We start from the raw sequence: 25,857 nt of genomic DNA on the forward strand, positions 1-25,857 counted from the left end.
TTAGCTTGGAGAAGGCTCAAGGGGGACCCCATGGTAACTGAATTCCAGGATCCAAAGGGTATTTGTATGGGAGATGCCTGGGGGGACACAGCCTGGAGCTGCTCCTGTAGGCTGTGTAGTCACAATGATGGACACCCAGAAAGGAAAGTTCTCCTCCCACAGTTCTGGGCCCTGCCAAGTCTGACACCAGGACCTGAGAAGATTCTATCAGTCGAAATGGCACTAACAGGGAGGTAGGACTCAGTGATACCCCAAGGCACAATGGGCTGCTGCCAAAGGTGGTGAGCTCCCTGTTCTTCCAGGGCTTGACCTCTGTGTTTCCTTTTGCTGCTGGAGCAGCCTGCCAAGGAAGGCCGGCTCCAGTACAAGGGCCCCAGCATGGGGCAGGGAGGGAAACTGGTGGGAGAATGGGAGTCCTGGAAGGATGGACAGGATCCTCTGAAATATGCCAGCCCTGGCCAAAAGGCCCCAAAAGTACCTGCTCTTAGTAAAACCCTGTCCCATGTGGGGAAGAAATGCTCTGCAAAGCCTAGGGTAAATCCTGGCCCACCTGGCCCTGCACTCTCACCTTCTCCATTCGAATCCTTTCTCCACATTTGGCCTCCAGCGTGTTCTCAATCAGAATCAGGTCCCCATCGGTCACCTTCCACTGCCGGCTGGCAAAGTGGACCACAGCAAAGAGCCGGCCATACTGTCCGGTGGCGATCAGTTCATTCACCTGCTGGAGCACCTCTGAAAACAAATGAACAAACAAAGGTATGGAGCCCTGGTTAGTCCCTGTAGAGCAGATGCCTCAGCAGGCCCCTGAGAATGCAGTGTTAACATTAAGACCTTTAATGGTGATGGCAACCACATTGATGAGAGAGAATGGCTGGCTTTTGTTACATCCTCACCACCGCCCCAGGAGAGAGGTGCTGCGATGACCCCCATTTCACAGATGAGGAAACTGAGGCCGACTGAGCAGGAATGACTTGCCCAGGGTCCCCCACTCAGTATGTGTCTAACGCTGGATTTGAACTTGGGTCTTCCCAACTCAGGCCTGGTGCTTGGGGTACTGCGCCATGCAGAGACCTTTCTTTCTGAAAATGAAGACAAGAGCTAAGTGCTGGGTCTCAGACTATTTTATATGAATACCTAAAACCTCAGCCAGTTTGGACAGACTCTGTGGGCCCCTCATACACTTCTGCTGCACCACCATTAGGAGGTGCCACCATAAGCACAGTGCTGGGCCTAGAGTCAGGAGCCCAGTGGAAACTAGACTCAGAAACCTACTAGCTGTGGGACCCTGGGCAAGTCACTTCACGACTGTCTGCCTCCGTTTCTTCAACTGTAAAATGGTTAATCACAACAACACCTCCCTTCTAGGGTTGTTGTGAAGACCCAATGAGATGTTCATAAAAATTCTTAGCACGGTGCGGGGCAACACAGACAGCATGTAATACTCCCCCTCCTCACTACTTTAATGGAAACGAGTGCCTGTCAGGAGCTAGAAAACAGCATTCCATTCAATGAGCCCCATCCAGGAATCAACCCGGTGACAGTGTGGGGGCTGGGAGGGTGGTGCTTGGGTCCCTGTAGAGACTCTGAAATGGGGAAGAAAGCCCAGGGTTTGCTGGAAATAAAGAAAAACTATCCTGTGAATAAAACAGCTCCTTTCACGGTTCTCAAGAGATCTGCAACTGAAGATTCAGGTCTCTCCATTCAGAGGCTGGCTTCACCCACTGAGGAGGAGGGGGTGTCTCTGATTCACAGGACTGAAAGTCCTGCCTCCAGCAGCATCTCCTCCTCTCTGGGATGGTTAAGCACAGGGCTAAGCCTCAGGGTGGGTCACCAGGAAGCTGAGGGACCTTGGGTAAGTCACTGGCCTCCCTCATCTCAGAAAGGAGCTTCCATAGCTTTGCAGAAGAAACCCCAAATTAGCAAAAAGAAAGAGGCAATTGTCTCCCTCATCTGCGTCCTCAAAAACCTATTCACCAGCTACACCCCTGCTTGGAATTGTCTCTTTGCTTCCACTCATCTTAAGAAGCAGTTCCTGATCCCCAGCAGTTCTGACTGGGATCCCGTCTATTGCTGGTTTGTACACAGATGCTTGCAGGTGTCTCCCACATTAGACTGGTAGCTCCCTGAGGGCAAGGCCTGGTTGCCACCTTTCTTTGTATCCCCAGCAGCTAGGCTTGTGTCTGGCACATAGGAGGGGCTTACATATTTGCTGACTTGAGTGAAAACGACCCATGATGCCTGGACTCGACCTTCAAACCCCTTGAATTAGATAATGTATCTCTAATCTGCAAATTTCTAAGTCTTTTACTTCTCAATTTCCAGGGAGAAATTTGATTATTAAGAATGTTCCATGTAATTTTTTCCTCACACACTGAGAATGGTTTGGTTTTTTTTCCTGTGGACATGGGATGGTTACAATTAAAACGTGACCAATGTCATTTGTATTTTCTGAAGGAAATGAGCAAAAGCTTTAGTTAAGTTTAGAGGCTACTGTGACTGCAAATTAGAAAGCTTGATGTAGGAGGGCAGGGTCAGGAGGGAATCAGGCTTTTGGTTGCTTGCCTTCTAATGCAAACATTTACCTTGGTGCCGCTCAGTCTCTTCCTTGGGATCGGGCAGTATGATTTTAGGCCACGGAGGTGAAATCAATGACGTCTTAGGGAGGACCCTGTGGAAAACATTCCCAGTGAGGTTAATGCAGATTCCTGCCGTGAAGAACTAAGCAAGTACAAAGGCAGACAAAAATGTGAGAGACTGAATGTGAATGAAAAGTCAGCCTGGGCCACTGCAGCAGTAAATCACTTGGTGAGCTGTGGATCTGAATTCATTAGAAAGGTGAAAACCTCTCTGAGAGGGGTGTGGGTTGGGGAGAGGTGAGGGAGGGACAGAAGAGGAGGGTTGGGAGGACACAGGAATTCTACAGACATTCCTCTACACGTTCTTCTTGTACCCTCATGCAGAGGGGCCGCCTGGGTCCCACAACACTCCTCAGTGTGACTTGAGCCAGATTATTTAACCAAATAAAAAGGCAATAAAACAGATGATGTTACATCTTGGAATAAAGTCAATGTGTAGCAGGGACCCTCTGCGTGGTTTAGTGGCCTCCCGTGTTCCCACACCAGCAGGACTCCTCCACTCAGGGATGTTCCCCCGGATCTGCTTACTGAGAAATCACTGTCTTTATTTCCTAAGTGGTGCACAAGGTGAGCAGGGCAGTGACCTTTCTGGCCTCAGCACCGCCACTGGCACAGCTGGGGAAGGGCACAGCGGCTGCATTAGATTAGCCTGAAGCCCTTTCTCCTGGGCCTCTGTACAATGGGGAGGCCCAGCTTGGGAGGAGTAAATAGAGTCTGTTCTCAAAGTGGCCAAGGGATGAAGGCATTAGAAGCTTGGGGGCAGAGCAGGCCAGATCCTCCAGTCAAGGATGACGACTCACCTGGTGGCTTAAGGAATCACAGGACTGTTCTTCTGACCTCACTGTCCCCCATTCAACAAACCTCGAGGCTCCACAAGGGTTATGCACATCAAATATAACATTCTCAGCCCGGCCCCACAGACCTTTCCGGCCTGAACCCACAGGTCCACCCCATCCTGTTCCCTGGGGCAGGGCTGGCTCCTCATCCCTGATTCTCATCCATGCCAGTTCCCATGTCCGGAGAGCACCTCCCCACCCCTCTCCTCGCCTCCACCTTTGGGAATCTCTGGTGTCTTTCAGGCCTCTGTTCAAGCTCATCATTCAAGGCTGGGGAGAGGGGGGTGGAAACCCAGGACAGATGAATGTGTTTTAAGAAACATTCAGATATTTCAACATAGATGGTTTCTCCTGCATTTTGCTGGGTGCATTTAAAAACCTGATTCTCCACCAGAAGGGTTCACAACAAAGAGAAAGTAAGTGCCTCATTCTAGATGAAGCCTTTCCCACTCGTTGGTGACTGGTGTCATCCCGTTTTATCTTCTCTCTACTCAGATGCACGCATATTATTTCCCCCATGACACATGAGCCTGGTTCTCCTTGTGCCTGGTTAAGCATGACCCTAACCGTGGTTGCCCTCCTTTCTTCTCCCTCTACAACATGTCACTTGGAACTCATCCACCATCACTGATTCAATGACCATCTCTCTGCAGGTAATTCTCGATCTCTCTACCCAGACCTAACTTCACTCTTGACCCCCAGTCTTGCTTAACTGTCTACTGGATTTCTTGACCTAGATGTCCTATTGACACCTCCAACTCAACCTATCCGAATATGGAGGAGAGAAAATGTAAATGGCAAGAAACAAACTAAATTCCCAGAACTGGGTGGGAATTGTTTGTTTTCTACATGTGGCTTCTCGAGCAGTAAGTCCAGCACCATCTCCTCACAGGAACAGCTAATCCTGAGGATGACACCAGGTTTATGGGCTCAGAACCAGAATGGGTCCCTAGCTGGGCACAACAAGGCTATGCCACAGCTCACTACTCTCTTTCTTTCTGGAGTTTTATGTGCATTTTCCCCCAGACGCCTAAAGAGATACAGTATCAAATGAAGGTCTGGGGAAAAACCAGGCAATTCTGTGCACCTAAAGACACACAGCATCTACTTTTACAAAGACAAACCAACAGAACCCCATGTTCTTTACCTTTCCTGAGCAGAAGTACTCTGAGAACTGTGACTTTGAAAAGCAGGCCAAAGATGAACTAAAAGGAAAAAAAACACACAGGCAATTAGTAGTTAGAAAAGCCAATCCAGAAACACTGATATGCTCACAGGGTCCCTCAAGTCTGAGTGGGAAGGAAGATTGGCTCATCCCTGGGAGGGGGAAGACACATGAAGCCTTGGCAGAGGGGCTGCAGCTGGGACTGGAACCTGGTTGTTCTGCTTGGCTCCCAGCCTTGCATGTGGTAGGGATCTGACCAACGCTGGTGGAGGGGAGCCCTGTGGCCCAGCCCTCTTGGCTATCCAAACCCCCCACAGTTGGTGGGGCTTACTGAGTCAGCCATTGCTCACCTCCATCTTTTCTGGGGCAGCTTTTGCCTTTCCTGTGGGGCTAATACCTGTTCTCAGGCTAAAAAATCTTGTCATTATTTTAAAACACTTAAAAATTCACATCGTGTGTGTGTGTCTGTGTGCGTGTGTGTGTGTGATTGGCATCAGTCTCCATGACAAATAGTCCAAGGTTCAGCTTTGGGCCAGGCTCCCCCTGCGGCCCCGCTGACCACTCTCCAGTCTGGAGGCGCCATCGGCCCAAACGCAGGGAGGATCTCTCCAGCTGCAGGGTGACTCAGAAAACCACAGATGAACCTCCGTGCTGTCTGTACTTTTTAATTCACCTAAACATTTCCCAATTACGGTTTAACCTGCTTCCTGCAGGCTGGGGAGCTGGCAGGGACTCTGCTCCCTCTGCTATGTGGCATGCGCACCGATGGCTGCTCACATACCTGTTTTCTCCCCAACCAAACAAAAGTTCCAGGAGGGCTCCGTCTGCATCTACAGGTTAATCCAACACCCACCAAGCCCTTACTATGTGCTTGGGAGGACTAAGACAAAAATCACACATCCTCTGACTTTCAGGAGTTTAAAACCCCCAGGCTTTCACTGCTCTTTTCTTTTTAAAACACCAAGTCTCCCTGTTTCCTTCCATTCTTCAGAACAAATCTTTTTTTAAATCTAAAGATGATGAAGAGAAAAATAAATTTCATCCAAACCGATGGAACTTCTGACCAGATCTGCTGTGACAGGCAGTCTGGGACCCCGACCTTGGCCAGACCCAGGAGGTGTGGCCAACCGCTGTCCTCTGTCCTGGACTGTCCTCGGCCTCCCCCCCAACGACAAGTGGGGCACAGGGGGTGCCCATTCCATTCCTCCCAAGTCGGGAAGAGAACACGCAGGACCCCCGGGGACGGCAGTGGGCGGGGCAGGGGCACCCCAAGACCCTGCTCCAGGCTGGGAGGTGCCCCCCCCCCCCCCGAGGACAGAGAAGCCCGAGTGCGAATCCTGCCTGGGGCCTGGGCTGCCTGCAGGTCCAGAATCACGGACTTTGGAGGAGGAGGGGCCTCGTCCAACCCCGCCCCCCCAGCCAGGCCTGGGAGGATGCCCTGATGTGAGGGGACCCCGAGGCAGTGTCCCCCTGCCCGAAGCGGAGTCTGCGCCGTCTGTCTGCAGCGTCACCGCCCCCTCCCCTTCCGAACCCCACTCCTTGCCCTTTACCCCCACGATCAGCCAGGTTGGCCTCCAGCTGCTTCCCCACCTCCAGCCCCGGGCCCACGCCGTGCCTCTCGCCTGGGACTTGCGGCAAGGGCCCCGCCACCGCCAGCTGACCCTTTGCTGACGTCACCGTCCGCCCAGGTTTGCCTTCCCTGGTGCCCCAAGTGCTCGGCACGCTGTCTGGCATGCAGTAGGTGCTTCCTAAAAGCCCTGGAAGGAGGAACCCCCGACCCCCTGTCCCGAACACCCCGGGACCCTCAGGTTTTATGAGGCCTTGGAGAAGGGGGCGGGGGGAGTCAGTCACTGTACACGGATTATGCCCCTACTGTGTGCAGGGCACTGGCCCTGGGCTCAGTTTCCCTTTCTGGGCCGCCAGGGCATCTGCTCGGAAGGGATCCCCGGGAACCTGGGGCAGGCTCGCGAGGGAGCGCCCGGGTCAAGGGGTCAGAGGTCGGAGCCGGGCCACGGACGCCCTCGGGCTGCGGGGGTTCGGGGAGGGCCCCGAGTATTTCTCACCGGCTCCGGGGCTCGCCCCCAGCCCCGCCGCTGGCCCGGGGGATGCCGGGAGGCGGAGCCGCCGCACGAGGGCCCCGAGAGCGCCCCGAGCCGCCGCCGCCATCCTGTCCTCGCTCCGCTTCCGCTTCCGCCAGTAGCGGAAGCAGACGCGGCGCGGCGGCGCGGCGGGAGGGACTTCCGGCCATACCACTTCCGGCAGGGCGGGTCTTCCGGTGCGGCGGCCTGAGCCGGCGTCATGGCTGCCGTGGAGAGTTTCGTGAGCCGCCAGCTGGAGCTGCTGGAGCAGGAGCGGGAGGCGGAGATTCAGGAGAAGAGGTAGCGACCCCCCCTCCCCCCAGCCCCTCCCCAGGGTCACCCCGGGGCTGCAGCCCGGACCCTGCGGCTCGTGAGTCACCCCTGAATTCTGGGGGGACACGCGGGACCAGCTCCCCAAGTGAAGGCCTCCTCTGCCCCGCCAGGGCCTGGCAGGAGAGCGCGGCCCCCCGGGAGCTGCAGCGCCGCGGAGTCTGCCTGCTGCAGCTGCGGATCCAGAGCCAGCGCACGGGGCTGTTCGGGAGGACGCTGGTGGTGCTGGAGCCCGGCCGGGGGGAGCCCGGGGCCCCCCTGCCCTGCAGCAACCTGGGGCCCGGTGCGTGCGGGGGGGGGGGGGGGCGTGGGGGAGGGGAGGGGGCTGCGGGTGGGGGGAGGGGAGGGGGCGATCCCGGGCGGGGAGGGGCCGCGGGTGGGGGGAGGGGAGGGGGCGATCCCGGGCGGGGAGGGGCCGCGGGTGGGGGGAGGGGAGGGGGCGATCCCGGCCGGGGAGGGGCCGTGGGGGGAGGGGGGGCTATGGGGGGAAGGGAGGGGAGGGGGCGATCCCGGCCGGGGAGGGGGGCGATGGGGGGAGGGGAGGGGGCTGCGGGTGGGGGGAGGGGAGGGGGCGATCCCGGGCGGGGAGGGGCCGCGGGTGGGGGGAGGGGAGGGGGCGATCCCGGGCGGGGAGGGGCCGCGGGTGGGGGGAGGGGAGGGGGCGATCCCGGCCGGGGAGGGGCCGTGGGGGGAGGGGGGGCTATGGGGGGAAGGGAGGGGAGGGGGCGATCCCGGCCGGGGAGGGGGGCGATGGGGGGAGGGGAGGGGGCTGCGGGTGGGGGGAGGGGAGGGGGCGATCCCGGGCGGGGAGGGGCCGCGGGTGGGGGGAGGGGAGGGGGCGATCCCGGGCGGGGAGGGGCCGCGGGTGGGGGGAGGGGAGGGGGCGATCCCGGCCGGGGAGGGGCCGTGGGGGGAGGGGGGGCTATGGGGGGAAGGGAGGGGAGGGGGCGATCCCGGCCGGGGAGGGGGGCGATGGGGGGAGGGGAGGGGGCTGCGGGTGGGGGGAGGGGAGGGGGCGATCCCGGGCGGGGAGGGGCCGCGGGTGGGGGGAGGGGAGGGGGCGATCCCGGCCGGGGAGGGGCCTCCCGGCCTGCGCTGAGCCCCGGCTTCGCCTTCCCTGGCAGGCGACCTGGTGGGGCTGTACGGCGGCGCCGCCCTGCTGGCCACGGGCGTCCTGACCCGGCTGACGCCTCGCTCCGTGAGCGTGGCCTTGGACGAGGCCCAGGAGGCCCCGGACCCGGGCGGCCTGGACCCGGGCTGCCTGTACCGGCTGCTCAGGCTGGCCAATGACGTCACGTACAAGCGGCTCCGCAAGTAAGGCCTGGGAGGCCCCCCGAGGTGGGCGGGGCCGGGGGGACCTTGACCTTGACTGGGGGTGTCCTGGACAAGCAGCGCTTGAGATGAACTTTGAAGGGAATCGAGGTTCTTGGAGGCATGGGATACGGCGTGTGCAAAAGCCTGGAGATGAGAACGTTCTGCGCGAGGCCGCTTTGCCCTGGGCCGCCAAGGCTGGGCCTCTGGGAGCCAGAGGAGTTTGTGTGGGCATGGGGAGCGGCTGGGGTTTGGATGATGGAGCCAGGTGTCTGTAGGGCGGCCAGATTGAAATGTCTGTCATCAGGGGTCTGCTGTGTGCTGCACTTTGGCTGTAAAGACAAAACGAAACTGGGGCCCCATGACCGCTGGGCACCAAACCTAGGCCCTGACACCAGCCTCGGCTCCTCCCTGGAGCTGATGGGGAGCTGGGTCAGTGGCCGTGGCGGGGTGGCAGAGTGAGATGGGGCCCAGGCGTGGCCCAGCTCCACAGTCTGGGGCAGAATTGTGTCTGGAGGGAGGCGTCAGGTGAGGGTTTGGGTTAAGGGAAGAGGTAGAGGTAAGAAATGAGTGACTCAGTCCACAAGCATTTAGGGAGCACTGACTGTGTGCCAAGAGCACTACTAGGTGCTGCGGATGCCAAGACAAGAGCCTGCCGCCTCCTTTGGTTGGAGGGACAAGGGATGATGGGGGTGGGGCTGTCTGCCCATACTCTTGGAGGCCCCAGGGAACCACGGAAGGTGTTTGAGAAGAGCAGTGACAGGTTCAGACCAGCGACCACAGGGGACTGCTCTGGCTCCACCTATTTTCCCCAAAGCAGCCAGGTTTAGTTTAAAAAAGGAAAAGTTACCAGTCAGGTCTGAGTGGTATTGGTTTTGATCAGTGTCTGTTCTGGTCCCCAGTGAAGGGGGTGCAGGTGCGATGTGAGTGCGAGTGTGAGAAGGGGGCCCCACAAAATGCTGAGAGGTGGGGGGCACAGGGCAGCCCCAGCCTGGGCCAAGGGTGTCTGGTCTGCACTGACGTCTTCATTTTGGCATCCTCTGTTGGCAGAGCTCTGAACACCCTAAACCAGTATCGCTCAGGTCCGGCTGCATCTCTCATAGACGTTCTTCTCTGTGCTTCTGAGCCGAGCAGCCCAGCTCCAGCACGTAAGGACGGCTCAGTGCTTCTCTCTCAGGGCAGAAGAAAGCCCCGTTAGCCTGCTTGAAGGGCCTCCTCTGCCCCATGGGCTTCTCACAACACATTCCTTGAGATGTTGCTTTTGGGATCACAGTGGACTTCCTGTCCCTTAGCCCCTGCTGAAGTGGAGGCCAGGGCTTGGACAGCTGCAGCACCATTTTTTTTTTTTTTTACAAGGCAGGCAGGGTTAATTGACTTGTCCAGGGTCATACAGCTAGTGTCAAGATTTGAACTCAGATTCTCCAGACCCGGTAGATGGTGCTGTATCCACTGCATCACCTCTCTGCCCCAGCGTGTTCTTTGTGAGTGTCCTGCCAGGCCCAGCAGGTGGGGCCGACCCTCCCCTTTGCCCTTGGCTGGAGCTCAGCATTCCACCAGGATTCTGCTGCAGCACCAGCTGAGTTGCTAATTTGACTTATTGTTAGACTATTAAGTATTCAATCATTTCAGTTAATCCCAAACCAGTGATTTCGTTAAGTGATAGGTCCGCATCACTTCTCCTCAATATAGCTGGTTTGGATCACGCAGCAGAGAGGAGCTATGAACGTAGATTTTCATCATCAAGAGCAGGTTTTGTCTTTGTTGTAAATATCAAATAAGAGACAACGGTGCGTGTGTCTTGGTGGCAGCCTGGTGTGCTGGGAAGAGTTGGGAGGGTTGGGATCTCCAGGAACTCTGTGACTGGGTGGGATTTACTTGTTTGTAAACTGAGGGAGCTGGATGAGCTTGCCCTGCAGCCTTTCCACCCTGCCCTGATGACCTTCACAAGCCTGTTAGGATTCCACAAACCACCTTGGCTGATGGCTCTAAGTCAAGGTACAGGAAGCACAGAGTCTTGTGGGTTTTACTGAGACCTGTCACTTAGGAATTTGATCATCGTTGTTCCTTCCCAGCCCCAGGAACAGCTAAATGTGGGGAGATAGTAGAGCAGAACTAGAATGGCAGCAGGCTTTATTTTGGGAGTTGGTGTTTGAAGCCATGTGTTCAGAAGAGGTAGACCCTTGAGAAGCTCTGTCTAATCAGGGAGAATAGACATCCTGCCCTGTAGATGCAGGATGATGGCCTGAGGGAGGCCCAGACAAGTGCTTTGAGGAGAAGGAGCTGGATTTGCCTCTGAACCTGGCCAGAAAGGGAGACAGTGTGGGTGGGGAGTTGGGGGGGAGGGAGTGCGCACGAGAGAGGCTGACAGGAATCCGCATCGGGCTGTTCTTTCCCTAGAACCACTGACATTCTGCAATGACTGCCTGGATGCATCACAGAAGGAGGCTGTTGGCTTTGCACTGACCCAGAAAGAGCTGGCCATCATCCATGGCCCACCTGGCACTGGCAAGACCACGACAGTGGTGGAGATTGTCCTGCAAGCTGTGCAGCAGGGTCTTAAAGTGAGCCTGCAATGGGGGATGGGAGTGGGAGTGTGGGTGAGTGAGAGTGGAGGTATATGTGGGTGTGAGCGTGAGTGTGGGTCTGTGTGTGTGTGTACTTTCATGTACAGCCATGACTGTCCGTCTGCACATGGAGAGGCCCTTCCTTCATGCAGTGATGTCCGATCCTGTCAGTGGTGGTGTTCCTGTGTCATCACACACAGCAGCGCCTCCTTCTCTTCCTCTTCCATGGATTTTTCCATCTCTTCCCATCAGCCCTCCCCATGGGGTCTATGCCAGCCCCTCAAGGCCACTGCTCATGAGGCCTCGCTCTCTGTTGTCTCTCACTATGAGATATCCACTTCTTTTCTCAGTCTTCCACTTACTTAGTGCTGCCTTCAATGCTGGTGGTAGTACATAAGTCCTCTTCAGTCTCATGTGGCACCTGCTTACACCATTGCTCTGTGTGTGTGTGCACTCCTCTCTTTGGGCCATCCACAAGTTGCATTTTCTAAAGACATTAGTGACAAAAAGATGAAGAGGGTGCAGCTTGAGATCATTTAAAACTGTAATTTTAAAATTGTTTTCCATTCCCCCCACCTCTCTTTCTTCTTTCTGGGCCCTGCAGCCTGTCCTGATGGATCTTGCTTCACTTTTTGTGTGGTCACATGATTACACGGGCAGAGTGCATCTTGGGGCAGTCTGTCCATCTGTCCATCCCCCCAGTCATGGCTGTGGATGGTGCTGAGGCTGCTCTGTGTGTTCTCATATCAGGCCCCTCCCTGGAGGCCCTTCCCTGGCACAGATGATTCCTCTTCCTGTGGATGAGGAACCCAAGTGTTCTCGTTGTCTGTGATTTAGGCCTGGGCGGCACTGGGTCTCAGGAGAGGCTGTAAGGTTTCATTTTGCACTTGCCAAGTGACAGACGGTTTCTGTTCTTTCCCCTTCTGGTCACTGGTAGCTCGAGAAGCCACGGGAAGGCACGAGAAGTGTCCCTTGAGGACCTGGCCACTCACTGAGTTTCATCAAGGCCATTGATCTCATAAATGTTTCCTAGAGATGAGAAAGAGAGAGTTTGCCTTGGGGCTTCTTGTCTGTTTGATGAGTCTTAGATTGTTTTCTCCCTTCCTCCGCTGCCTTTTCCACTGGGAGAAATTTTGGTGGTGAGGCTGCTCCTTTTGCCTTCGCTTTTCTGAGGTCCGTCCGGCTTTGCCCTCAGTGCACATTGGGAATGTGGCAAACACTAGCTGCCTGGAGGAGGAGGGGGCAGATGGCAGAGGGTGGATGCCCTTCCTGTTTGTCCTTACACTCTGGGTTGTTGCTTGGGCTGTGCGGGGCCATGTGCTAGGCTCTCTGGGCGTGGGGAGGAGGTTCTGCCTGGAGTGTCCATCCTCACCTCTTTCTGCTAGCCAGGGCTGTGACAGCAGATCAGCTGCTCCAAGAAGTGGGTGACTATCAGGCTGTTTTTACTTTAACTTGTTGCCTTGATTGATCTGGGTGCCTGAGGGTGACCTTTGTCCTCCTTAGTTGAATTTGGAAGTGGCTTCTCTGTTTCCTGCATTTGTGAACTTTCTGACATTGTTTCCTGTCTCTGGCTCAGCCAGGTGCCTTGGAGGCAAAGAGTGCGACCTGAGTTCACATCCTTCCTCAGACACATCGTTAGGCTCAGCCTCAGTTTCCTCATCTGTTCAATGGGGATGACAGCACCACCTGCCTCCCAAGCTGGTTGTGAGGACAGAGTGCTGTTTATGGAGCATTTCACAGGCTATTGCCTGTAATTGTCGTTGCCAGTAATTAATTAGCATTCACTGTGCTGAGAACTATGAATTAACCTTGCTTGCTCCCTTTCCTGAGTGTCAGCCATCTGTCCCTGCTTGAAATCTGATAGCTGCCCCCGCCCCACATTGGAGTACATAGTACTCCCCCCACCCCATATTGGGGTACACAGTGCTCTAAGGTTCTTCTCCAGTCATGGGCCCTCTGCCCTTAACCTCTGTAATGTTCACACTTACCTGCCAGGATCTCAGGGCCTTGGGGCAGGGTCATCCTTGGTGCTGACTAATGCTTTTGGAGACAGTGAGAGAGGAGTGGTCTGGCCTGCAACCCCTTCTAGCATCCTCGCTACTGGCCTGGTCCAGGAGTTCTTAGCATGGTGATTGGAAGCTAGGTTAGACAAATTGAATTTTATGGGCAGCAGTTCTGTCTTGAAATCTCCTGGCGTTTGTGGGGTTTCTTTCTCTGGAGACATCTCTACTGGTCATCACCCAAGTGGCCCTGGTTGGAAGAACCCTGTGCAAGGCCATTGGCCAGCCTCGGACACTTGGCCTCCAAAGGTTGCCAGCTGGGCCTCCTCCCCCTCCTGCCCTGATTTCTGTTGCTCTTGGGGTGCAGGGCAGGAATCTTTGACTTCCTCCCTGCCCACCCTGCCATGCTCTCAGTGCCCCTTGGGGCCAGTTGCCTCTGCTCTCCACGTCCCCAGAGGAAAAAGACCTTGGGGGGGGGGGGTCTCTCGGCAATGTCCTCACTCACTCTTTGGTTTTATTAGGTTATAATGCAATTAAGTTCGATCTGATTATAATACAGGACTGTGGTGCAGGCTTTACTTCTTTTGGTTATCGGGGGCTTCAGTTTAGTGTCTACGCTATTTTAAATTTCCATTCCCAGATCACGTGAATGTTTTGTGACTAATGAACGAATCTTTAGAGACAGAAAATGTCTGGCTGGTTTCCTACTCCTTTTTAAAAGGTGACGTGGCTGTGCCATTAAGTTGTGTGGCCCTTACGTTCTGCTCCCCCCATCCTGGCTTCCCTCCTGTGATGAGATGGGCGATGATGAGGCTCATTAGTCACCTTCTGCCCCAGGTCCTGTGCTGTGCCCCTTCCAACATTGCTGTGGACAACTTGGTGGAGAGGCTGGCTGCGCAGAAGCAGAGGGTCCTCCGCCTCGGGCATCCTGCACGCCTTCTGGACACCATCCAGCACCACTGCCTCGATGCCATCTTGGCCCGCAGCGACCAGGCCCAGATCCTGGCAGATATCCGCAAGGACATCGACCAGGTCCTGGTGGGCAGAGAGTGGGGGTGGGGAGCCCTGGGTTGTGAGCTGTCCATGTCGGGGGCACTGTAAGGGTGAGGTTACAACAAAGGAAAAAGAGGGAGTTGGGTTTTCTCCTACCTGACCATGAATGGGAGCCCCGGGGCATAATGTGCTAATGTTAGGGGAGCCCTGGGGCCCTCAGAGATTGGGTGGAGAGATTTCCTTTTGCAGCCTTGGGAGGAGGGTGGTGACTGCTGGCTTTTTTCTGAGAAACCTCCTCCGATCCTTACCCTAGCCCTGGGAGGTCGACGAGCTGAGGCTCAGGCAGGGAGAGCTTCTAAATGTGGGAGGAAGGATTGGAACCCAGGTCTTTCCTCGACCAGATGCCTTTCTCCATCTGTTAGCTCACATGGCCTCCCCGTGATGAAAATGTGATGATATCGGGCACCCTTTAAACCTTATGGAGGAATAGTGCCCACAGGGCTAGCCTCGGAGCCAGGAAGACCTGAGTTCAGTCTGCCTCAGACGCTAGCTAGGTGACCCTGGGCAGCTCACCGTACTTCTACTTAAATCAACATCTCACACCTGTTTTGTGTCTGGTGCTGAGCTAAGCTCTTGGGATGCCCTCGGAGCTCATGGTCTAATGACAGAGACAGAATGCAAACAGCTTTGTGCCAGTAAGCTCTAGGACACAGTGGAGAAAATCCATGCAGGGAGTAGCTGGGGGTAGGCAAAGCTAGACTGTGGAAAGTAGGGCTTGAAGGAAGCCAGGAGACCTGAGGAACAGGGAGAGGGTTTCAGGAATGGGCCCACCAGGACAAATGCCCAGAGTCTGGAGATGGTGTAGGGGAACAGTAGCCTGGAAGCTGGGGCATGACTGGGAGGGGCTCAGGTCGAGGCAGGCATGTTCTGAGGGCCTTTCAAAGCCAGAATCCTTGAGGTGAGAGAGAGCTGGGGGCTCCTCTGTAAACTGAATCTCAAGAGAGGACCTGCTTCCTGGGGTCAAATTGAGAATTTAATGGGGTGACGTGGGCCATAAAGGGCTCTGTGAATGTCCACTATGATACCCAGGCCAGGGGGAATGGCAGGGTGGGGTGAGAGGGTGTCACTGAGCAGATCCTGAGTAAGGGATGCCATCAGAGAAAAGGTGGGGAGAGAGAAGGATGACCAGACAGATGGTGGGTCTTTTACAGCCATCCTAAAGAATGTCAGGAGAAAGTGAGGAAGGCGATGAGCCAATGTGAGGATGGAGGAGTGGTGATCTGTACCTGCGGAGGGAGCACCCACACTGGCAAGTTTGGGGCCAGTAGTGAGTGAAACTGAGTAAATCTATCACTGTCTCTCCGTAGCCCTCAGTGAGAACTAGGCATCTGTGCCCATTCACAGGTGAAAAGCAAGAAGCCTCTGGAGAAGAGAGATGCTAATTATGGTCGAAATGAGCTGAAGCTGCTGAGGAGAGAGCTGAGGGAGAGAGAAGAAGCTGCCCTGCTCAGGAGCCTCTCTTGGGCTGACGTCATCCTGGCCACGAACACGGGTGAGAGAAGGCAGGCACCTGCGGGAGCAGGGCAGCAGTGAACCCAGGGGGCCCTCCAAGCTCCTTGTCCCAGGGTGAGGCCGTGGCATGTGTCTGGGGGTCCCAGAGCTTCCTCAGAGGCTGAGGGGATGTCTCTGGATCAGGTGCTTCCCCTGATGGCCCATTGAAGCTGCTTCCAGACGATTACTTTGATGTGGTGGTGATTGACGAGTGTGCCCAGGCCTTGGAAGCCAGCTGTTGGATCCCCCTTCTGAAGGCTAGAAAGTGCATCCTGGCTGGAGACCACCAGCAGCTGCCCCCCACCGTCGTGTCCCAACAGTAAGACCCTCTTCTCATGGAGACTTGTGGGTGTAGGGTGGGTGCCCTTTGTGTGCTCGCTCCAGGTGTGGAGAGGGCAAGTGTCCAGAGCTCATTCAGTGCCAGGAGGCTGACCTGGCATGGGGCCCAGTGTGGGAGGGCAGGGCTGGCAGAGCCATCAGTGAGGGAAGCGTGTCTTAGAACTGACCACTAGACCCCTTGGTCATGCTGAGAGTACCCAAAAAGGAGAATTCCAGAGGGTGGCTGTGGCTGGAGGGCATCAGCTCAAGCTCTGGGGTCTTCCTTGACCTGCCTTGGCCATGCCCTGTCTTCGTTCACACGGACCACAGCACTTTGCTTTCTCTTTAAGATCTTGATCATATGTTCTTTGTGTATTGGCCACATCCTCTCATGTGGTCATGGGGGGGTGGGGCGGGGTTAGGTTACCTAGATTTTGTATCTCTCCTTCCCCCCCAATAGCAGTATGCTCTGCACACAGTAATTGTGCTTAGGAAATGATTGCTGAGTTCATTTGAATTGGCCAGTTCTGGGGTGTCCCTGTATCTCATTTAGGAGTGCCAGGCTGGTGTGCATTGCTGCTCCCGGACCCTTCCCAAGCCTGGCTTCACCCGGACTTCCTCTCTGATGCAGAGCCGCCAAAGCGGGGCTGTCCCTCAGCTTAATGGAGCGCCTGATTGAGAAGCACGGGCAGAAGGTTGTGAGAATGCTTACGGTCCAGTATCGCATGCACCAGGCCATCATGCAGTGGGCATCTGAGGAGCTGTACCATGGACAGCTCACTGCCCACCCCTCAGTGGCTGGCCATCTTCTGAAGTAAGTGGGTGTGAGGGTGGGGAAGGGGTGTGAGGTAGAGCAGCCGTGGGGTGGGGTGGGGAGGAGGTGGGGCCAGGCGGGGCAGCTGGGCCCCAGGAACAGGTTGTCCTCCTAGCAAGCCAAGTTCAATGTGCTTTTTTCAACACTCAGTCATTTGGATGATAATGATCGCGTTTTAGGTATAATTTTCCTCTTTTCTAAAAACGACCCCTTGAAAAAGGCAGTGTCATTGTACACCTGCATGATGGGGGAACTGAGGTTGCCTTGGGTTTGTGGTGGAGGCTTGGGCTTGCGCTCTTCCAATCTGTGCCTTCTTCCTTGGTGCTGTTGACCTTGGCTTCCATTCTGGGTGGGGCAGGACAAGCGGGCCAGTGTGGGCTGCAGTGGTGGTCCCATGCAGCCTATGATGCCTCTGAGTGCGACCTGAGCCAGATGAAAATGGGAAATAGTCTAAAAATAAATGAAGGCGCAGCAAAGCATAGCTCCTGCTCTGTTGAGCTGAGGGAACACCTTGCCACAGGGATCCCCAGAATCTGTTTGTGTGGGATCCCCTGGTCTTGAATGCAGCTTTGCTGGGGCTTAGCTCGTAACTCATGTCCACCTGCTGTCCCAGGGACCTGCCAGGGGTTGCTCCCACCGAAGAGACGAGCATTCCACTGCTGCTCATCGACACTGCCGGCTGTGGCCTGCTGGAGCTCGAAGTTGAGGACGAGCAGTCCAAGGGGAACCCAGGTGTGTGTGGGGGCGCTTCCCCCCAAACTCTGAAGTTAGCTTCTTTATTGTTGTCTTTTGTCGTTGTATCACGGGGCCTCTCCCAGCATCTGTGCTTTTTCTGCCTGCCAGAAAACCATCCCCTAAAACAGTAAAAAAAAAAAAGAACAGTGCTTCAGGAAGACCAGCCAGCACATTGAAGAGGTCTGCCGCTGCTCCCAACGTTCCATCCTCCCTGTCCCCCCCATTCCCCACCTCCGCAGAGCATCCTTGTCAGGGCCTGTGTTGTCACAGGTGCCTGGAGGCCACCCTCTTTTCACTCTTAATATTGTCCCTCTTGGTTTATTGCTTACACTCACAATTTTTAGTTACATTTTCTTCCTCCTGAGGTCTTGGGCAATTTCAGTGCCTTTCCTGCGGCTCGCCCCCTCAGACTCCTCTGTTGTTTACTCTCCGATTCGTCCCCCTTCGGCCCTTTCAGTCGCAGGCTGGCTGAGGGATGGTGCCTGCTCCTGTCACTGCCTCATGTGATCCCAGGGGGGACAGAGCTGCCCCCAGCTGGATGTTAAGTCCTTTTTTTTTATTTCCAATTTTTTTTAGCACTTTTACTTAAAGTTTTGGATTCAGAATTCTGTCCCTTCCTCTCGTCCCTGCCCCAAGATGGTACAGGTGGTGACGTGCAATTACATGGCAGACTCAACTGACAGGGAAAAGTGAAAGAAAGTGGAAGGTAGCTTCAGTCTGAATTTAGGCAATAGCAGTTCTTTGTCTGGAGGCGGCTGGCCAGCTTCCTCATTGGTCCTTTGGGACCGTCTCATGGTCATTGTGCTGCTGAGAAGAGCCATGTCATTCCCAGTCTGGCTTCTCTCCGATGCCCAGGGTCACCGAGCCTTTCCACACCAAATGTCACAAAATGTGCCTTTCTCCCAGTTCACGTCTCTTGTCTGTGGCAGAGCTGGGCTTAGAATCCTGGTTCCCACTTGTCCTTTCTGAGCTAATGCCTCATCTGCTCCCTGCCCACCCACCATTAGGCTTGTCTGAAATGCTGCCTGATGAAGGAAGCTCCCTCAGTGCTGGTGACCTCAGCCATGCCCTGGCCTCAGTGGGCCCGTATGTAAAAAAAGAGAACATTCGATGAATGCATTGCACGTAGCAGCATCAGGTTAATAATTACCATCTTATATTTTTTAAAAATTCCAAACTAAATGGCATTAAAAGCTATAACTTAAACCAAGGACATATATGACAGGAAAAGGTGGGGGGGCGGGCAGCAGTCATGTGCTGGGAGTGAGAGCTGACAGACAGCCAGGCGGGCGACCTGAGCATGGTCCTGGTGTCTGTGAACTGTACAAGGCCAGGTTGGCAGTGGGGACGGCTCTGGCCCAGACCGCCAACCTGCCTTGTGGCTGGGCCAGTTTTCATTCAGGGTCTTGTTCTCATGTTCCCCTGTGCTTTGTCACCAGGTGAGGTCCAGATCGTCAGTTTGCACATCCAGGCCTTGGTGGATGCTGGAGTCCGAGTAGGTGACATCGCTGTCATTGCTCCCTACAACCTGCAGGTGAGATGCTTGCTGGGGCCTCCGTAAGTAGATGAGCACCCCATGTAGGTGGCGCAGTGGACCGAGGCATGCCCGCCATGGATAGCCCAATGCCCATGCCCTCAGCGACCTGACTGTTGTGGCTGTCATGATGATTTTCCATAGAAATCCTGCCTAGAGCCCACCTGCAGGCCCTGGGGGCAGGGGACACAGTGGCTGATGTTTTTTGTGCTGGCCTGGCCTGATTTGGGGTCTCCATGGTTCAGGTGGACCTGCTCAGGCAGCAGCTTTCTCCTAAGTATCCTCAATTGGAGATCAAATCTGTAGACGGCTTTCAAGGACGTGAGAAGGAGGCGGTTATCCTGTCTTTTGTGCGCTCCAACCGAAAGGGTATGAGGGCCTGATCCAGATGCTTGGAGGGGTGGGGGAGGATCTGCTGGAAAGGGCTCTCTGCATGGGGGAAACGTGACTTTAGTGGGATGAGAATGAAAAAGGGCTTTTGGATCAACCGAGGGCAGATCTGAGATGAGAGGAAGCAGTTAGAGCCAGTACCGGTTTTATTCCCTGCATACCTGTTCGAGGTGGGACTGCAGCCCGTCCTCTCTGGACATGAGGTTTGAGGAGGGGGTTGTGGTGGCAGAGAATTAAGGTGGGTCCTGAGGAAATGGTGATGGTCCCTGCAGACAGTGTGGAGACCTCCAAGGGAGAGGGGACCCCAGTTGTGTTAGAAAGAGTGCCCCCCACCCTTCTTGCTGTGTGGGACCCCATCTCTAAGGCTGGGCAGGCAGGTAAGCACAGTGGGGTGAGGCTTGCTCTGGACAGGCATGCTCAACCTTCGCCCAGCTCCTGCCTCTAAGGAAGCCCCAGAGATGCTCATATGGGGAATGGAGGGGAGCAGGAACACCCCTGAAACATGGTTATCAATAATGCAGTGTCCTCACGGGGTCCCCAACCTGCGCTCTGCGGGAGCAGGGGTTGCTTCTTTTGGCTCAGTTCCAGTCAGAGTAACTTGTCCCAATGGACTGGATGGAGCCCCCATGACCCCCTGACTCAGGATGGCCAGAATTCAGGCCATTGTCTCTTATGGACACGCCATCCTGTCGTGGGGGAGCTCTCACTTGGAATAGACTTGTGGGGGTGACTGTCTCGCCTTCCTCCTGGCCAGGAGATGGTCATCCCACCAAGTTGAGGAAGGGCACTCTTCCTGAGTCTGGCTGCCCTCTATTCCCTCCTGGAGCTTCCTGTCCACCAGAGAGCTGTGATGGGCAGCGTTGCTTGGGCTGTGCCTGACAATTATAGACCAAGGGGAGGAGGTGGTGGTGAGCCCCCAGCCCTGGGACACCAGGCCTCGCCCTGGGGAGCCTGGAGGGGACAGTGCAATGCAGAAGGGGCACCAGCTTGGGCTCCTGACCTCAGAAAGAGCACAGGGAGACTCTGTCTGCGGCCTCAGCTGTTCACCCTTCTCTGCCATTGTTTTTAGGTGAGGTCGGTTTTTTGGCGGAGGACCGAAGGATTAATGTGGCGGTTACTCGTGCCCGGCGCCATGTCGCCATCATCTGTGATTCCCGCACCATCAGCAACGATGCCTTCTTGAAGAAGCTGGTGGATTACTTCACTCTGAGAGGCGAAATCCGCACAGCCTTCGAGTACCTTGATGACATTGTCCCCGACAACTACTCTCACGAAGGCTCTCAGGGTCCTGGCCAGGCGGGCAGGAAACGTGGGGACCCCGCTCAGCCCAGCCCCAGCGTGCAGCAGAAGAGCCAGAAAGCACGTGGGGCCCGGAAGTCTGGCAGAACAGTGGAGGGCCCCGAGGTCGGTGGTGGAGGCCAACCTAAGGGCACTGAGGACCGCTTCAGAACCATGATTGTGGACTTCCTGGAGAGCAGAAAGACCCTTCTTGAGTTCCCTGCATCCCTGAATGCCCATGACAGGATGCTGATCCATCAGCTGGCCGAGGAATATGGACTGAAGCATGAGAGTGTTGGTGAAGGAAAAGAGAGATACGTCTCTGTGCGCAAAAAGGGGGCCCCCACTGTGACTGCTACTCCTATCCCTGCTTCTGCCACCAAGGCGCCACCTACAACAGGGATGGAGAGTGAGGGGCAGGAGCCTATGTGCCTGGGCCTGGAAACACCAGACCTGGCCCTGGGTGAGCAGGGTACCCCCAGTGGCCCCAGGGACAGTCTGAATCAGAAGGCCCTGCACCAGGAAGGAGGACAGAGGGGGAAAACTGGGCCCAGCACGCTGGCCAGAGAACGCCAAGGTGCTGCTGGCTCCAGGGCACCAAAGGTGTCCGGAAGAAAGAAGGGAAAGGAGAAGAAAGGTGAGGGCTTGGAGCTCCCAGAGAGGATGGGGAGCTCATCCCCTCTCCTTGGAGTGGTCTCTGGGTCAATGGCTAGGAGCAACCCCTGAAAGGTTCCTTATAAGGGATGCGTGTTGTCCAGGAATAGCAGGGATTTGATCTGCCTAGGGTGGGCCTGGTTACAGTCCCTCAGGTGTTGCCTTTCCAAATGATGGCCCCATTTCTAGATGCTCTTCCTGTGGACCTGAGACAAATGAGGGGTTCCTAGCTTTGGGGAGTCTTCTTCCTGAAACAGGAAATTGGGAATTGAGTGGAATTGATCTCACCAGGTAAACGCTGTGAACAGTGAAAGGGCCAGGATTTCATGATCATTCCTCAAAGGGTCCTGGACTCTAAGGACAGGTTTCTTCTCTCACATCCTGGCAGCAGGTAGAAGGAGGCTCAGGCTTCCTGATGGGGAAGCTGAGGCCCAAAGAGGTGGTGCTGTGCTCCATTGTTGTTGCCCCACCCTGTGGGTCTATGTTGCAGGCCCGACCAGAAGCCCCTCGCTCTCGTTTGTGGCTGCACCGAGAGCTCAGGGACATTTGTCTGAGCAGCTGCCACCCCCTCCTTGTTCTTGGAGTCTGGGGTTGTAGGCTCCGAGGCATTCAGTGTAGAACGGGGCCCCAGAGATCCTTGAGACCAGTGTCTTTGTCCTACAGGGCAGGAAACCGAGGCTCAGAGAGAGACCCATCACATGTGACTCCATGTCCGCACTCTTCTTTGAGACACATGCACACACGTGTGTAGACACATGCACACACCTATGTAGGCTCTTGTATACACGTGTGCAGACACACACACTGGTCAGGAGTAGGTCTGTCACTGGAGGCCATGTCTGTCACTCAGTGCCCATGCTGGAGACTCAGGTTGGTGCACATGTGGCCTATGCTCAGATACTCCCTGCCCTCCTGGGAAAAGAGGCACACGAGGCCATTGTAGGTTCATGGGCTGAGGAGCTGATGGGACTTGAGGGTTCCCCAGAAGAGCCCAAGCTTCCCCAGGGCCAGGGAGAGGGATCTCTGGCTGCAGGAGTTGGTGGGGGGGCACAGTACGGGGCACAGTACTGGGCACATTCTGACTCTTCCCTGGGAAAAGCAAGTCCATCCTTGTGGGCATGGCTGATGTTCTGGCACTGGGTGTGGGTGAAAATGCCACCTTCCCTCTGAGCTGCAGTTTCCTCATCAGGGATGTGGGCATCATGTCAGCACTACATCATCTCCCATGGTTGTTTTGTACAAGTGAAGCAGTGGGCAGGCCCTGGGTGAAGCAGGGGACCCTCCTTTCTACAGGCTTTTGACACATGGGTAGCCACCTGGGGGCCCTTTTGTCGGTCACCCAGGGACCCCCAAAGGGCATAGTGGTCACACCTTTGGAATATCCATTTCAGCTGAGATCAGTGGTCAGAGGTGCAGGGGCCTGGGGTCCCTGCTGTTACAAAATGTGGCCACGGCAGGCTTGGGCCTGGCTGCCTCTTGGCGTTTTCCAGATTCAGTCACTCTCACCCGTGACCCTTTGCTCCAAAGAGGAAAGTGAGAAGAGATCTCCAACTTCCCTGCCCTCTGAAGCTTGGGGGATTCCAGGTAGAGCCCTGGCCTCTTCTCTCTTAGAGACCTTAATGCTCTGGGTGATCCAGGAGTCAGTCCCCATGTGGGTTATTTGACTTTACTTTATTCCGTGCCCCCCAGCTGCACTCGGCACTTCAGGAAGAGGTCCAGTTGCTTACAGTGTTCTTCCAGTATCCTTGGGTCCTTTGACTGGGGCAAAGCAGAAGCAGTTTTGCCTCAGAGAAGGGCTGCTAGCCTGGGTCTGGACAGTCCATACAGGGTCTCAGTGCCACACTGGACTCTAGTCCTCTGGACACCTGGGCACTTTCTACAGGGGAGATCATTGAAAGTGGCTGCCTTCTTGGACCTGGCCACCAAGTCTTGTAGTTCACAGTCCTTTTTAAACTAGTATGGAGTGAAGGAGAGCTAAGACCTGCCTCTGAACCAAGGCTTAGCCAGGGGAGCTTGGGCTGGTTTCTGGGCCCTTTTCCCCTCTAACTATCCGTGGTGTTTCCCACAGGCCACACAGGAGAGAATTGTGTAGCTGAGGAAGACTTTGATGCTTTGGTCTCTGCTGCCATCAAAACTAATAACACCTGTGGGTTCCCCAGGTGCAAAGCCAGCGTGGTGACCTTGGGCCTGCTCTGTCTGCACTGTGGTCAGCGCTTCTGCCTCAGCCATCACCTCCCTGAGGTAGAGGCCTGGGCCCGGCGGGGTGGGTGATGAGAGTGTCGGCTTTGGGGAGTTTTTGTTTATTGGTTAGAGGTTTGGTCATGGCTGGTGTTTGTGCAGAGCTGATCCTAGGAGGGTGACTTGGGCTAGATGTAGGGACTTGCTCACACCCTGGCATCGAGGTTAAGCCATCGACCTTGGATGGACTCCCTGGGCAGAGGGGGCTCAGTGAGGGCCAAAGAGAAGTTTGGGAACTGTCCTCAAAGGGAACGGGACAGAGTCAGTTACAGAAAGGACTCAGTTGAGATGGGAGAAAGGGGCAGAGAGACTCTTCCAGGCATGTTCAGCTCTCCTGGAGCAGGCATGTGATGGGGAGGTGCGTAGAGGGAGGGCAGCTGAGCGTGAGCACTTGGGAGGTGTGGGGCCTTGGCCCAGACGGGCCAGCCGTGTGTGCAGAGTATCCCCCCATTGGCAGCTCACATGATCCTCTGGATGGACAGGGCCGGATGTCAGAGTCGTGCCTCTAGGCAAGTACCATGTCTCCCCAGGTCCATGGATGTGGCGAGAAGGCGCGAGCTCAGGCCCGACAGCAGATAAGCAGAGAAGGGGTCCTGTATCCCAGCAGTGGGACAAAGAACAAGTCTGTAGACCCTGTGAAGAGAGTTCACCTCCAGAAGAGGCTGGATCAGAAGCTCGTGGAGCTGAGTAGCCAGAGAAAAAGCAAAAAAAGAGACAAGGACAAGTGAGGAGCAGCATCCAGAGGCCCCCCTCCCCCTAGGCGAGCAGACCCAGCCTGGGCCCCTGGACAGTGGTCACATAAGAGTGGGGTGATGGTGCAGCTGGACCTGGGGGGCGTGTGTGTGCGTCTGGGTGGCCAGCCAGCTGGCCCTTTGGGGCTTTTGGGTGTTTGGGCATCATCCTCACTGCTCCACCAGATGTGGAGGAGGAGGAAAGGCCCTGAGTGAAAGGAGCTAAATAAAATCTCTGAAATACTGGACAGGTTTGGCTTAATATGGTTGAGGGGCAGGCCTGTGGAGGACCTGAGAAGAGGGAAGGGACGTGTGAACCACCATCTGCATTCCAGCCGATGCTTCGTTTTCTAGAACCTTCTCTTGGGTGTGCTAGTGAGCACCACTCAGAACCAGGAAGGTCTGGGGTCCAGCTCCAGCTTGGGCCCATCCTGGTTGGGTAATCCCGGGCTAGTCACTGAACTCAGTGGCCCAGGCAGGTTCAGAGAGGGTGACCGCTCACCTGAGGGATCCCTCTCCTTTACCCTGTTAGGGACATGAAGGAATCTGGAACCCTGGCACCTTCCCTGTTCCTGGCCTCCGTTCTGAAGAGCTTGACCAGTGACGTTTCACTGTTATTTAGTCTGTGTCTTTTACATGGAATTTCTTTTGCATAATTTATTAAAATAGACAACATTTAACATAACTGAATGTCACCTGTATCCTCCAGACCTCTGGCAAACACATCGACCAGTTAATGGTGACAGCTTCTGGCAGTCGTTGGTTAGCTCTGATACTCGGAATCATGCTACAAGATCCAGGAGCCTGAGACATCTCATAGCCCAGATGAGGGTGCTACTTGGGAATGGCCATGGAGGGATGGCAGAGAGCAGACCGAACTGTATCACCCTTGTTCTGGTCCCAGATTGTCCAAGTGTGGAACCAGCATTGGCTTTTTTTGTTAGTACCCCTAAATAGTTTTTGTTTTTCTTATCCATTGGAGCATTTGTATGTATGTTTTACACCCTTAGAAAAAGAATCCCAGGTTTTTCCTCCTGTTTGTTTTTGTCTTCCTTCCTCATGGTTCACGATGCCAGCTGAGGTTGCGAGCACAATGAACCCAAACGGATGGGGTGGTGGCCACTTTGGATAGAACATCAAATCTGGGGCTGAGAGGTTCACAGCAGTTGTTCCTACTCTGTGATCATCAGTAATCTCAAATTCACCAATGGAATCATTCTTCATGAGTTAAGAACCAGACGAGTACTTGAGAGCGCGGCCCAATGAGAACCAGGTGTTTTCCTCGCTTTTCTACAGCTGATGCTTTTGAGAGTGTTGGCCAGGGCACGTCATGTGCACCATAGTGGTGGCGCTGCAAGATGGTGGAAAGAGCCTCTACATAGTTTTAAAAATTAACTTTTATTTATTTATTTTCAGTGTTCCACAATCACTACCATACAACCTAGATTTTTTCTTTTCCTCCCCCCTCCCTCCCCAAGACGGCATACAATTTTATATACGTTCTACACATACATTCCTATTAAATATGTTTCCACCACAGTCATGTATAGAAGAATTAAAAAGAATGGGAGAAGTCATATAACAAACCAAAACGTAATACAAAAGAAAATGATCTGCTACATTCCGTGATTGAATTTCATAGTTCTTTCTCTGGATGTGGAAGGCATTTTGCCTTAAAAGACCATTGGGAATTTTTTAAGT

The 25,857-nt window shown here is 55.1% G+C and overlaps 2 protein-coding genes across 5 annotated transcripts in view; one reads left to right on the top strand and one right to left on the bottom strand.

Moving 5' to 3' along the window:
- MRPL21 (mitochondrial ribosomal protein L21) overlaps positions 1–6,916 on the bottom strand; it is a 23,143-nt gene extending 16,227 nt beyond the window's left edge. For 2 of the 3 annotated variants that reach the window (XR_011973798.1, XM_072639391.1), the window contains exons 1-4: positions 6,701–6,888; positions 4,620–4,677; positions 2,583–2,668; positions 569–732 (exon numbers count right to left, since the gene is read on the bottom strand). Coding sequence is in view for 2 of the 3 variants with exons in the window: in XM_072639391.1 (XP_072495492.1) it covers positions 569–732; positions 2,583–2,668; positions 4,620–4,677; positions 6,701–6,803 (411 nt within the window). In the remaining variant the exon portion in view is untranslated. Of the gene's footprint in view, positions 1–568; positions 733–2,582; positions 2,669–4,619; positions 4,678–6,700 lie in introns of all 3 variants that reach the window. The other variant, XM_072639392.1, reaches the window with a different exon arrangement.
- On the top strand, positions 6,917–24,402 carry IGHMBP2 (immunoglobulin mu DNA binding protein 2). Of its 2 annotated transcripts, XM_072639388.1 has the most exons (15): positions 6,917–7,015; positions 7,159–7,328; positions 8,170–8,359; positions 9,407–9,504; positions 10,754–10,917; positions 13,758–13,952; positions 15,318–15,465; positions 15,609–15,783; positions 16,414–16,596; positions 17,210–17,328; positions 18,771–18,865; positions 19,111–19,234; positions 20,325–21,170; positions 23,256–23,428; positions 23,956–24,402. In XM_072639388.1, exons 1-15 carry the CDS (start codon positions 6,936–6,938, stop codon positions 24,151–24,153), a joined length of 2,958 nt encoding a protein of 985 aa, XP_072495489.1. In that variant the 5' UTR covers positions 6,917–6,935; the 3' UTR covers positions 24,154–24,402. The 2 variants fall into 2 exon arrangements, with proteins under 2 accessions (XP_072495489.1, XP_072495490.1); XM_072639389.1 differs by lacking the exons at positions 6,917–7,015; positions 7,159–7,328; positions 9,407–9,504 and having other exon boundaries at positions 8,193–8,359.
- The last annotated feature ends 1,455 nt before the right edge of the window (positions 24,403–25,857 follow it).

The sequence above is a fragment of the Notamacropus eugenii genome, chromosome 2 (assembly GCF_028372415.1).
Source record: "Notamacropus eugenii isolate mMacEug1 chromosome 2, mMacEug1.pri_v2, whole genome shotgun sequence".
Taxonomy (NCBI): domain Eukaryota; kingdom Metazoa; phylum Chordata; class Mammalia; order Diprotodontia; family Macropodidae; genus Notamacropus; species Notamacropus eugenii.